The sequence below is a fragment of the Trachurus japonicus genome, chromosome 20 (genome assembly GCF_045865225.1).
Source record: "Trachurus japonicus isolate A0001 chromosome 20, Traja_1.0".
Lineage (NCBI taxonomy): Eukaryota > Metazoa > Chordata > Actinopteri > Carangiformes > Carangidae > Trachurus > Trachurus japonicus.
This window is the reverse complement of record NC_140926.1, coordinates 17162807-17174951: the sequence shown is the minus strand read 5'-3', so window position 1 is coordinate 17174951 and position 12145 is coordinate 17162807. Positions and strand designations below refer to the sequence as shown.

The 12145-nt window shown below is 40.4% G+C and overlaps 1 protein-coding gene across 2 annotated transcripts in view; it reads right to left on the bottom strand.

The window, feature by feature from the left end:
- The window catches only part of pou6f2 (POU class 6 homeobox 2), a 72988-nt gene continuing 60843 nt past the window's right edge, over nucleotides 1–12145 (bottom strand). For both annotated transcript variants that reach the window (XM_085763258.1, XM_085763259.1), the window contains 3 exons: nucleotides 10862–11015; nucleotides 6627–6795; nucleotides 1–1664 (listed from right to left, as the gene is read on the bottom strand). In XM_085763258.1, the coding sequence (XP_085619384.1) occupies nucleotides 1157–1664; nucleotides 6627–6795; nucleotides 10862–11015 (831 nt within the window). In that variant the 3' untranslated portion in view covers nucleotides 1–1156. The remainder of the gene's footprint in view (nucleotides 1665–6626; nucleotides 6796–10861; nucleotides 11016–12145) is intronic.

The following is a 12145-nucleotide window of genomic DNA, read 5'->3' as shown; positions in this document are numbered from 1 at the left end:
AAAGAAAAAAAAAAATCTTCCAACTCATTTTCTCTATTGCCGTGATAAGAAATGACAGCAGACACTGTTGCAGTGTTTGACATTGCAATGTTTTTTTGTGTGTTTTTTTTTTCTTTTGTATTGTTAAATTCGACCCACAGAGTAAAACACTTTAGAAAAAGGAGGGGGAGAGAAAGCCGTGTGAAGAAATAAATAAAACGGTAAAATCTTCCCCAGTCCTTGAGCTGAAGGTGTGTGTGTGTGTTCTTTGGCTATCAGGCTTTGGCAACAGAATGACACAGTAGCTCAAAACAAAGCTGCAGTAGACTCGACAGACACTGAAACCCCTCCTCCTCCTCCTCTTCCTCGTCTCCGTCCTTAGGTGACAGTCCTTAATGTACTCTCCCTCCGTCCTCTGAGACAATCTCATGAGATTTTTAATAAATACCTGTAAAAGTTGTACAAAGTTACACTGTGACTGAAAATATTTGCAGATGAAACACAAATCGGAGGCAAACGACATTATTATGCAATTGTTTAACAGCAAAGGTTAATTTTTTTTTTTTTGTCCAAAAGAGAACTTTATCAGTGTGATTTCAATCTGAAGACAGCATTTTTCTTTTTTTTTGTTTTAGATATTTACATACAAACAATGAAGAAAAAAGGAAGCGAGACAAAGATAAAATGTATACTCAACCTCACACATATAGCTTAGATTTGCCAGTACAAATGTAAAAATTTAGAGCACATTTACATTACAAAATTATTCTTAGTACTCAGATGCAACAGACTTTGGTAAATAGTGTTTTGATTTGGTATGATCTCTTTACTAAATCCCTCCTGGTGGGAACCAAAATTTTGGGCGATAGTCTGGTCTGTAAGGCCAGAATCTAAAACTCTTTGAAACAGCACACCATATGTTTTTACATAATTCTCAGATATTAATCTCTTTTTTCTTGTTTTTGGTTTCGCCAAGGTCATTTACATAACTGTGGTAATCACACTGACAACACATAGTTTTTGTTTGCAAACTCATGACTGTCCATCCAGGTGACTGGGAACATTTTTCAAGTTCTCGTTTTTTCGAGATGAGTTCATCCACCTTTTGTTGTTTTTAATGGCTGCCACTTTTCCACTCCGCTCTTGTCGGTGTTGTAGTCGGAGGTGCTCGTCTCGTTCATTTGGGGAGCTCCTCTAGAGAATCGGTGAGAGGGTCCATTGGAGCAGCCGCGCCAAGTTCGGGCTGTTTCAAACGCTTTATTGTGTTTTTCAAGGCTTGCCTCTTGTTGCAGAACCAGACGCGCACCACCTCCCTGTCATAGTTCAGTTTCTCGGCTATTTCCGTCATTTCCTGTCCGGAGGGGTGCGTGTTCTTCTCAAAGTGGCTGTTGAGGATCTCCAGAGCCTGCGGGGTGAAAGAGGTCCGCCGCTTGCGTTTTTTCGAAGGCTCGCTGCCGATAAACTCAGTCAGGTTCTGCATGCCGGATCGGTGGCGGGCTTCAGCCTCGGCCATCCAGCGCTCCAGAACGGGCTTAATCTTCTGGGCGCTTTTAGGGGTGATGTCCAACTTCTCAAACCTGGCAGGATATAAAAGGCCAGGGTTCAGTTTGCCTGTCAGACTGCTACCTATAGTGTTCTCTTGGGCTTCCTGTGGTAGGAAAAAGTGGCTTCTCAGGATGGTGTGTCTGGGGAGAATTGAGAAAAAAGAATCTTACTTAGGTGCCCTGCCAGAACAAGGGATAAGCTGCCTGCCTTTTAGTCTCCTCTACCAGAATGCCACAGGGACCGAGACTAGCATCCAGGTGCAGGTCCGAGCCAAACTCCTCTGTGTTCTGGACCTGGAAACACCTCAGCTGCAGCAGCTGGAGGTGCTGGTTGCCAGTGCTGTGATAAATTTTCTGGAGGAGGCTATGGTTCTCTGTCCCAAATTGGCAATAGTGGAGCAAGGAGATTCTGCCAATGGCTAACGTCAGGTCCAGTTGAACCAGAAACATAATATCAAACATCTAACTAAATGTTTTAAATAATAAACTTCAAAAAATTAAATCAACAGAAAAACAAAACAAGAATTACTGTTAAATATCCCATTTCTTTCCCTCAGGTGATAAAAACAAAACAAAACGAAAAAAAAAAATCCACTAATGCATGCAGTTAAATATGGCACCATCATTTATTTACAAAAAGACTTGAATTATTAATCAAAATGTACATTTAATACATTTTTCAAACTTTCTTTCATCCTCTAACAACCTTTCATTTTATATTTAATAAGAATACATTTACACACTGCGTGACACATAATTCTGACTTCACAAAGACTCAGAGCATCTTATCCAGTCTGAGTAAGAATGGAGAATGAAGCTTTCTCCTGAGAAACACTGCTGGTCGGCAGCTCAGTGGCTCTGCCAGGTGCTTCAGCCGGTGGGATGAACAGGTAGTGTGTATGGCGTGTGAATTAGATATGATGAAGATGACGTTAGGGTTTTGAAAGGAAACCTCTCACACCCCTGTGATGTTTGTATGGAGGAAACAGAGAGGGTTTCATGCACATGAACCTGTAATTGAGTTTAAGTGGTTTTAATGTGTTAAATAAAGCTTTGGTTCAATCTCGTGATTTCTTTTAGAAACACTTTGTAAATCTGACACTTTGACCTTTTGGAGAGTTGCTATAATTATATATAATAAAAAAAAAACTGAAGTGTGTGTGGTTTATAACTGAAAGTGTTTCCCAGGCAACACCGGCACATCAGTCTGACCGTTATTTACAGGATCTGACTCACAACCATTTACAGTTTCAGTGATAAACGTGGAAAGATGTGGGGTGGACGAGCCACAGAAGTCACTGATTAGACTCTAACAAGTGATGAAGCAGTTACTTACAGTAAATTGTCTAGACGTTTCATTATAGGAAGTCATATATGAAGGGAACACATCAGGATTGAATCCATGTGCGGTGCGTCGAGCAGAATTTGTCTGAATTGGCCAAAGACCAGAGTTTTTAGATAGATAGATAGATAGATAGATAGATAGATAGATAGATAGATAGATAGATAGATAGATAGATAGATAGATAGATAGATAGATAGATAGATAGATAGATAGATAGATAGATAGATAGATAGATAGATAGATAGATCTTCTACTGGAATGAATACTAGAATGAACTGACACGGCCTTTACAGCTTCAGTTGCTGATGTATTTTAATAATACATTAAAATTAGTGTGTCTGTGTGCAACTGTGCAACTGACCTGACTGATTTATGTGTATTTTATTCTCATGTGTCTTGATCTCAGAAGTAATAAGCTTTAAGTTTGTTTATATTTTATTAGCTGATTATGTAGTTAAAGTTCCTGTCAGATTGACTTATACTGGGCCGAGTGTTTGTTTTTAATGATTCATGAATGAGCACCTCAAGTGTATAATGTTGCCTTACAGTCCATCCATATGAAACACACATTTGTGTATTAAACTAACCACTTAAAATATCAACTGAAACTCATATTTAAAGAGCTTTTCAAAAACATAATTTGATGGACAGCTGATTTCTTATAAGCTGATTTTTACGACCTGATTAAATCAATAAATCCGATGAGCAGAGTGAACGTCTTGGTGGGATGAAGTGGAGTGTGACGCGTGTGTGTGGATGCTTTTAGTAAAATCCATCCTGAAGTGATGGAGAGACAGCGGAGAGGCAGGAGAAAGCTCTGCTCTCTGCGGAACAAACAATGCGCCCAAGACATTTTTAATGGCGAGGTGAGCCGCTGCTGACAACAACAGTGAGGCCGAGATGTCCATGCATGCATGAACTTCCTCTGTTTCTACACCTCGTCGGTGCATTCCTGCTTGTCGACAGGCGTTATTATTTATAACCCCCGTCCTCCCTCCTAAACAGTGGGAAGAGGAGAAGAGCTCCATACTGCGGGGAATACATTAGTAAATATGAAGAGTCACCAGAGACAGGACATTTCATGGATCAACAGGAACCGCAGATACTAAAATGAGTTGAGAGCTGCTCAGCTGGGGTATGCACTCCCTCCTCGAGTGCATCAGCACGAGGGAGAAATGGCCCTGAATGCACCTGCAGCCTCTCTGGCTCTTCTTAAAAGAACCGTAGGAGCTCTGCTTATACCGGCTGTATGTTTAGACCGGAGTTACAGTCCGCCTCGGGGTTTACACTCACCAGAGCAGAGAGAGAGCCATCTGAGTGAGATATACTTAACATCAAAGAACTGGATGATGTGACCTCAAATCTATATCTGGATCAATGATCAGATCCACCTTAACTTGGGGTATTTTCATTTTAATATCAGAATCGTGTTTAAAAAGATTTTTTTTGAAACCTCGTGCAGGGTGTAACACTTTTTTGAGTAGTGGAGTGAAATGTGTGTGGTCAGGTAGGGATGGATGGTAATGTAATACAGAAAGACAATGCACAAGTTTATATTGCGTTACGTGTGTCATCGCTATCTCTGGATGTAAGATCATTGTGTGTGATGCTGAAAATCAATGAACCAGATTGTTTTATTGTTGTGAAAAGAAATTTTATGGGTGTCAATTCATTTCATCCAAACACAAACTATTATATTCTGTAATATATGGATAATATGATATTGAATTAGAAACGTGTTTGATTTACTGTTCTTTGTTTCAGACTGGACTGTATCAAACGCCTTGAGTTTACCGGGAAGAAGATTTGGTAGAAATTTAATTTCAGTCCCTCAACGTGTGGTTTTAAAATAAGTTTTTATTTGTATTGAAAAAGCAGGATTTATTAAGATACAGTACATACGATTTAGAATGAACCTGTTTTTGCTGTGCATTTTTTTGTCAAAGATTTATAATATGAGTGATTTGATAAAGTTGGTGTGTTACTGAGCCCCACTTGGGGATACTGATGAAATGTGGCTGCATATGTATTTTTGTAAACTGATTGTGTTGATTTCTGTTGATTATTTGGTTAAAATCCTGCTCATGTTTATGTATGCTGGGTCAAATCTATCGTCTTCAAGATTAAACTAATGAGGACAGACAGAGTCTATAATGGTGCACTGAATTCTAAGCAGTGTGACTCATTAATTAAAGAGTTATTAATATTTTCTATCTTAAATCATGTAATTAAAATGATAAATGATCACTCTTTAATTTCAATCTAATCATTTCGCTCGGAATATTTTTGTATTTAAATCTGAGCCAAAAGTGGACAGAGTGGCACATCATTGGTTTGATGATGCCCTCATGTAATGTCTGTGCCTGTTTAGATAAACTAATAAAGAGCCTGGGAACATAGCGAGCAATGAAAGGAGACAAGATGGAAGCATCTGTCAGTGTCTGTTCACTGTCTGGGCTCAGAGCCGAAGCCCCTGAGCCACTGTGACGTCCCGCTCCTCCTCAAACTTCATGTCTGCGTTGATGTTAACTAAACTAAAGCATGTGGAGTTTGCTCCTCTACTTAAAACCTCAGGATGTCATGTCCAATGTCATACAAACAAAAAAATTGTCTTAACAGCGTGAATAACAGCCCACCGTGTGTTTATTTTTGAGGCTAATGGCTTTTAATGTATATTATAAATATTTGAATTATGCCTGGCTGTGAATATTTCATGTGTGATTTCAAAGACTTTAAACATTAGTCAGAGGAAGGCCGGGCCCGGGCCTCATAAGAACCCGGGCCCCTGCACTGTTTCACATTTTATCGGCCGTTTGATGTTGATGTAATGAAATTTTTAAAAGTGCGTGGCAGCGCCGCGTCACATAAACAGTAGCGGTCATCAGCAAAGCACACGCATTGCAGAGGGACATTAAAATTAATACAAGAATTTCACTGAAAACAGAACCTGATGCAAAAAAGGCACAAATGTGTAAAGTTCAGTGGGTTTTTTTTTTTTTTTCAAAAAGAGAAGGAGCTGAAATGTGATTTTAGAAAAGACATGAAACATTAACTTACATTTGCTGACTCATTAGTTAATTTAACACTTAAAAGTAGTTTTTTACATTAAGTATAAAAGATTACACGATTTAGCTCTCATAAAATTTTAATATTCGGACATGATGTAGCCCAATTATTCTGCCCTGAAAGGGAAATGTGGCTCATTTGGCATCTTGGTGGAAAATGTTAGTCAAGTGGAACAACAGTGGGGATGAAACACTGATTGTCTGATTGTCTCATGAATATATAATGCCCCATTTATGACTAAACTGTCCTGGTGGCAGCAGTAAAACATGGCAATCTTATTAACAGATCATCGCCGTCATGCTCTCTCATGTTCAGACCGAGTGAAAGGCAACGGGCCTTAGTAATTATTAAATGCTTTAAGTGCTCCGTGTAATACTTGTGTATGTATTTTGCATAAGTAACAAGAGGCTGTCATGTCAGCGGGTGAGAGGGAAGGGAGAGGAGGACGGGTAAGTACAGACATGAGAGCTTTCGTTTGTCAGGGCGGTGATAGTCAATTATGTATTTTAATATCTTAATAATGTCTGTTAAAACATGGGATGAAAAATAGATGGGACGTTATGAGCACCGGAGAACTCACTGAGGCCGCGCAACTTCTGTCTGCTTCCCGTTTTGACACAATCAGGACAAAGTGAGTGGCAATAATGAGGCGTTCACTGTCGGATCTGCTTTCTTCTTGGTTTTGTCCTTACCTGCAGATGGCAGACTGGCTGTACGCCGGCCCCTCGGCGGCGCTGAGTGCCTGGCCCACCTGAGTCTGTGTCAGGCCCAGGGACAGCCGGCGGATCTTGAACGCTTTGGCGAATTCGCGGATCTCCTCCAGGTTGACCCCGTCCACCTCGCTGGGGGCGGTCTGCGGGTCTACAAACACAACACAACGCAACACGTCTCATTTTATTAGCCCTCTGCTCCTCTGTCGCTTACCTCATTTTCCAGGAGCAAATCATTCAGACTTATGCGATCATGATCGTCTCGAAAAAATAAATAAATAAAAAAAATCCTGGTCAGGGTCAGAACTTATTATTTGCCTTTGTCCCGGTGCTGTAAACTACATGTATCTGAAAGATGTTTTGAAGCATAAATTCATCTGAGCTATGAATAGAGGCGTGTCATGGCTCTGACTTGCCAGTGTAAATCTTAAATCACACGCACAAAAACATATGGACAAAGCCACATAACACAGAGAGCGTGAATTCAATAGATAGATAGATCTGGAGCAGATAGATACTGATGTGAATACACATATATAGTGAAGCTGTCTCTCTCAGGTAAAGTTTAAAGAATATATAAAGACATTATTTCATCCCTCTGACCCCGAGCCTCACACACAGACGATAAGAAGGCTCCAGTCGGACGGAGACTCTCCACACACAAAGAAATGCTGTTTGTGAATCTCCACATCTTGAGCACATCTGAAAAACTTCACTGAAGCATTTTGAAGAATTTCCCTGCTAATAAAAAGTGATTTCACATTGTACATCAATGTCAGGTGCCCTGGCATCCTGCTTACTAAAGCAAAGTTTGTGCCTCTGAATTATTCATCTTGGTCATTATCAATGAATTATTAAAGGAATCCTCCAAGCGTATTTAAGCAAAAATCTATGGGGCTGCCATCTCGTTGTGCCTCATAAGTGACGTGTAGCGTATGCGGCGCGCTCCAGACGTGTGAACACTTGGAAGACGAGGGACTGGAGGCTCCACGCCGACTGAGATGGGAGGGATGAGCACTCACAGCTTTGGGTCCCATCATCTCCACATTGATGAGCATCTCTCCCTCATTCCCAGTGGAGGCTATTTACTTAGTAGTTTGAGAGACTAATGGTCGTCTGGAGCAGCAACTGGTGTGGCCTCTGGAGCCATCATGTTCTCTTTAGACATCAAGCCACAAACCAAATATGATATTAAGTCTAATTTATTTTAAAATAATGATAGTAATAGTGGAGTAAAGCTCTTACTCTTACTTTTTAATAGGTTCTAAGGACCAATTTTAAAAACACAGAGGCTTTAAGCTTAATGATTGCTGGTGTTTAACAAGTTGAACACATTCTTTGTTTGCTGAAAAAGGAAATAAGGAGAAAAATGTTCCTTTAATATGTGCCAGAATTTAAAGTCACACAATGTTTAAACTGTCTTAAGGGGAAAAAACCTATTTGTATCCTTGTTGTTTGAATGATCATAACCCATGAGCTTTTTTTTTTAGGGAAAATCAAGTCTCAAACTTTGACATCTGGACAAAATGCTGCCGATGTGTTGACAAAAACCCACTCAGCAACGAGCTGGTGAACATAGTGGAGCGTTTAGCAGCTAAAGAGCAGGACATTTCCCTCAGGAGTGAGAACAGTCCAAACACAGAAGAGAGGAGGATGATTATTGAGCTCAGGTTTTATCAGCTGGCCTCAAACACGACTCAAAATAAATGATGCTGTTGTACTGTAAAAGTCTGTGAATAGTGGTTGTGTAAATGAGAAGCTTTTACTAACAGGTCTACCATATCAAATTCAAATGTTAAACGGTGATGATATATCAATAACTTGCATCTGCTGCCCCCAAAAGACCATATAAAACATTCAAGGCTGTGGTTATGCAGCACATATTACATTTGCATCTGGTTGAGGTTTGACTGCAGACCAATGATGCGATTTGTATAATCTGATTATATTCTAGGCACAGTGTGTTCTGCACACATTCACACCTGCGTTTACATGTGTGGTTCCTTCTCCACAGCAGATATCCAGATTCATATTGCATGTTATCGCCAGGAATAACTAGGTAAACATGCCGTTGAGCAAGGATCAGGGCCGTTGCTAGGAATTCTGGGGCCCCTGAAAGAATACTAAAGTGGGCCCCTGACTTTTCCACTTTTTTTCCTAGACTACGTATGTATTATCATTTTTTATTTAGCCTACTTTGTTTTGATGCTAATGCAGCATTACTATGAGTACTAGTCAGGGTCTTATGCAGAATAATTCAATCATACAAAGATACTGGGGTTTTTTGTGGCCCCTAGAATTATCATCACCTTTCTCCTCTATACAACGGCCCTGGCAAGGCTCGTGCTAAAAAGACTGTTTCTAAACAACTGTGGTACAGAATACTGCTGACATTCATGTTCATGATTGATATTTTCCCCATCTGATTATTAGAAATAACTCTAACAGACGTTCTCAGGTTTATTCATGTTTTTCTGTCACTGTTTGTGGTTCATGACAGTTCTAATTTTGTCATGATATTTTTCTTTGCGTATATTTGCTGTAAGTGATATTGAGAGGAAGTGATATGGCTCGTACTCAGCATAAAACATTAATTCTATTTACCACAGAACTGAGCCACAATGATTTTGTACCGACTCAAAAGTGGTTTATCGGATATTTTCAGAGCTACACGTAAACATAAACTAAACACAATGTCTACAACGAGTTGATCAATGGCGACTTGTTTTTTTTATTAAATCCACTGGCACTGGAGCTGCCTTTGAAATGAGTTTACATGGAGTTTAGCGGAATCGACTCTGACAAATGAAATTTATGTGACTAAAGCTGAGTTTTTAGAGGCAGTGGCTACATGCTGACAGGCCGTGGCCCGGTGATTTATAAGGCTCTGCCAAAGGCTCACGCATTTGGAGAACGAAACTTATGTTCATTATACGTTACACGCGCCACTTTGGAGGCTCTGAGATACGACAGTCGTAGGAGAATAAAACGATCATAGGAGGCGGATCAGTCAAAAGCTGTCCACACGGGGAGTAATGCAGGCTCATCGACTCAACCGATGTTGGATCTCAGACCAGTGATGTTAAAGGAGCACTTCACCCAAACTAAACAAAAACACTTTTAGTCTCTTGCCCCTGGTTGTTTCTGGCTCAGCAGGCAGCTCTGGTTTTATTTGCTGTAACATTTTTGCCAAATTGTAATATAAAACAGGTGAATTAGATTTAATTGTAGCACTTGAATTATTAAAAAATTGGATTTACAGGAACAGCTCCTACTTTCCAGTAACTGTCCCACTAATTTAATACACAGAACACGAGGTCTGTGTTTTCAGTAGAAAAAAATCATCTTTCCATGTTATTTAAGACTATTTTTAGGCCTTAAAGTGTTTCTGAAACCAACTGAAAAGCATCTGCTCGTGTAGTGAGTGTATTTCAACTGCCTTCAAGAATTGTGTAAAAATATTTGCCAGTAAGTAAAAGAACAAACTAAGAATGCACTGATGTAAATATCAACTCTACATGTAATCAAATGTATTCTTGTCTTATAGCTCCAGAGAGAATCTAAACACACCAGTGATCCATCCTGTAGCACTGGTTGACATGTTCCTTCATGTTAATCAGTACTGTACAGTTACATCATATACACTGCTGTTGCTGTACAATAATAACACAATATGACACCAACTGTTTATTAATCTGCTGCGGGAAATAGTCCCAAACAAAACTATTATTCCTGTTTGCCTCTTGTTTCTAATGAGCCCATGTGTTTGTCAGCTGTTTTAGAAGATTTATGTCCACAGTAAAAATGAATGATCGTGCCACAGACACAGCACTGCAGTGATGTCCGAAAATATCAAGAGGTGAACTAATGCATTGCTGGTTACAGTGCTCTCATGGGGTTTGATGACGGGATCAAACGCATCCAATAAGTCAATTAGGACTCAAATGACAAATGAATCTTGAGACGGAGACTTTTGTATTTTTGTGTGAATCATTCAGAGCACTCAGGACAACAAGAGACAAAACGCTAGACACCTCGGAGACAAATCAATATGGTGTCGCCTGACTAAGCTGCACTAGTGGTATCTAACAAACTTTGCTGCGTACTGGCCCTTTAACGCGCAACATGTCATGTAACAGCGATAGCATTGGACACGGTTCTGTATTCTATGTGTCTGAAGACATGTTGTGTTTTTGTGAGCTGTGTCGGACACTTACTGCTGACTAGCTGCCCCACGCTGAGCGCCGAGGAAGAGGAGGAGGTGGAGGAGGAGGAGGAGGCCTGGTGGAGAGGACTCTGTCTGTGGGGCATGTGGAGCAGGTTGGGCTGAGACGATGCAGCGCCTGTCTGACCCTGCTGAGCCTGAGGCAGCTGGACACACACACAAACACACAAACACACACACACAGAGCTGATACAACATATCGACAGCGTGCAGTACAGAACAATATCCATTATTTCCCCTGCACATCATCATAATAACCGTCATTTATAGTAATCATGTCATTACGTTGATTGAGCTATAGTATTAAATCTAATCAACCAATCAAAAGCTATTAATTTAGCCACTTAGAGGCCGAATATAACGAGATTTACTTTGCGGTGGTGATGAATAACTGTTAATTACTGCCTGCGCTGTTTAGACTGACAGAGCAGAATATGGTGTCAATAGTCTGCTCAATAGACGACTGCAGTGGTTTATGTTTCCAGGAGCCATTGAGGGTTTCAAAGGAAGTAGATGCTGGTTCAGCTGAGGCGCTGCACCGACTCTATGAGCTTCATACTACAGTATAATAGCTGCTCTGCAGAAACTAAACTCAGTTTTACAGGAGGAGAACAGCTCATGACAATTAGAGGAGCCCTGTCTCGTCATCAAGGCGTGTGAAGATGCTAATAATGGCAGCCTGACTGGGAAATAAAAACATGTGGACACAGCAGTCCCCGTATCAAACATAATTCATGATCCACAAGCTACGTGCTCTGATGGCGAGAAAACGATGTATTTTCATGTTTTATGCACATTTGAATTGCTTTTACAAGATCAAGATGGTACGTCTTCACTTTTAAAGCTGTCTCTCTCCGCCATAAGCTGGGCTGACTTCTCCTCTCCTTCTTTTGCTATTAATTATTTTCTCTGTGGCATGTGTTTGTTTGGATGGTGGGGGGTGTCAACAGCGATGCACACACTGTCAGGACTGTTGACAGGCTCGGAGAATTATCTAGCTTCACTTGAAATATTCTAGACTGCAGCCTCTGACAACCGCAAATTATGCCCGTGGAACAATGTGTACATGCAGGCTTTGAAGTGGAGACAAAAGCATAAACATTATTACAAATGCATTAATTCATTCAAGAGTATGATCTGGAGTTTCGCAGGGCCACAATTAGATGTCCGTCTGCAGAGAGTTCATCCATTCAGCACTGTATGCGCCTCCCAATGTGAACTTTTACCCTGTAATTCTGCGCTGACATCGTCATTATCAAGTCAATAACATTTTTTT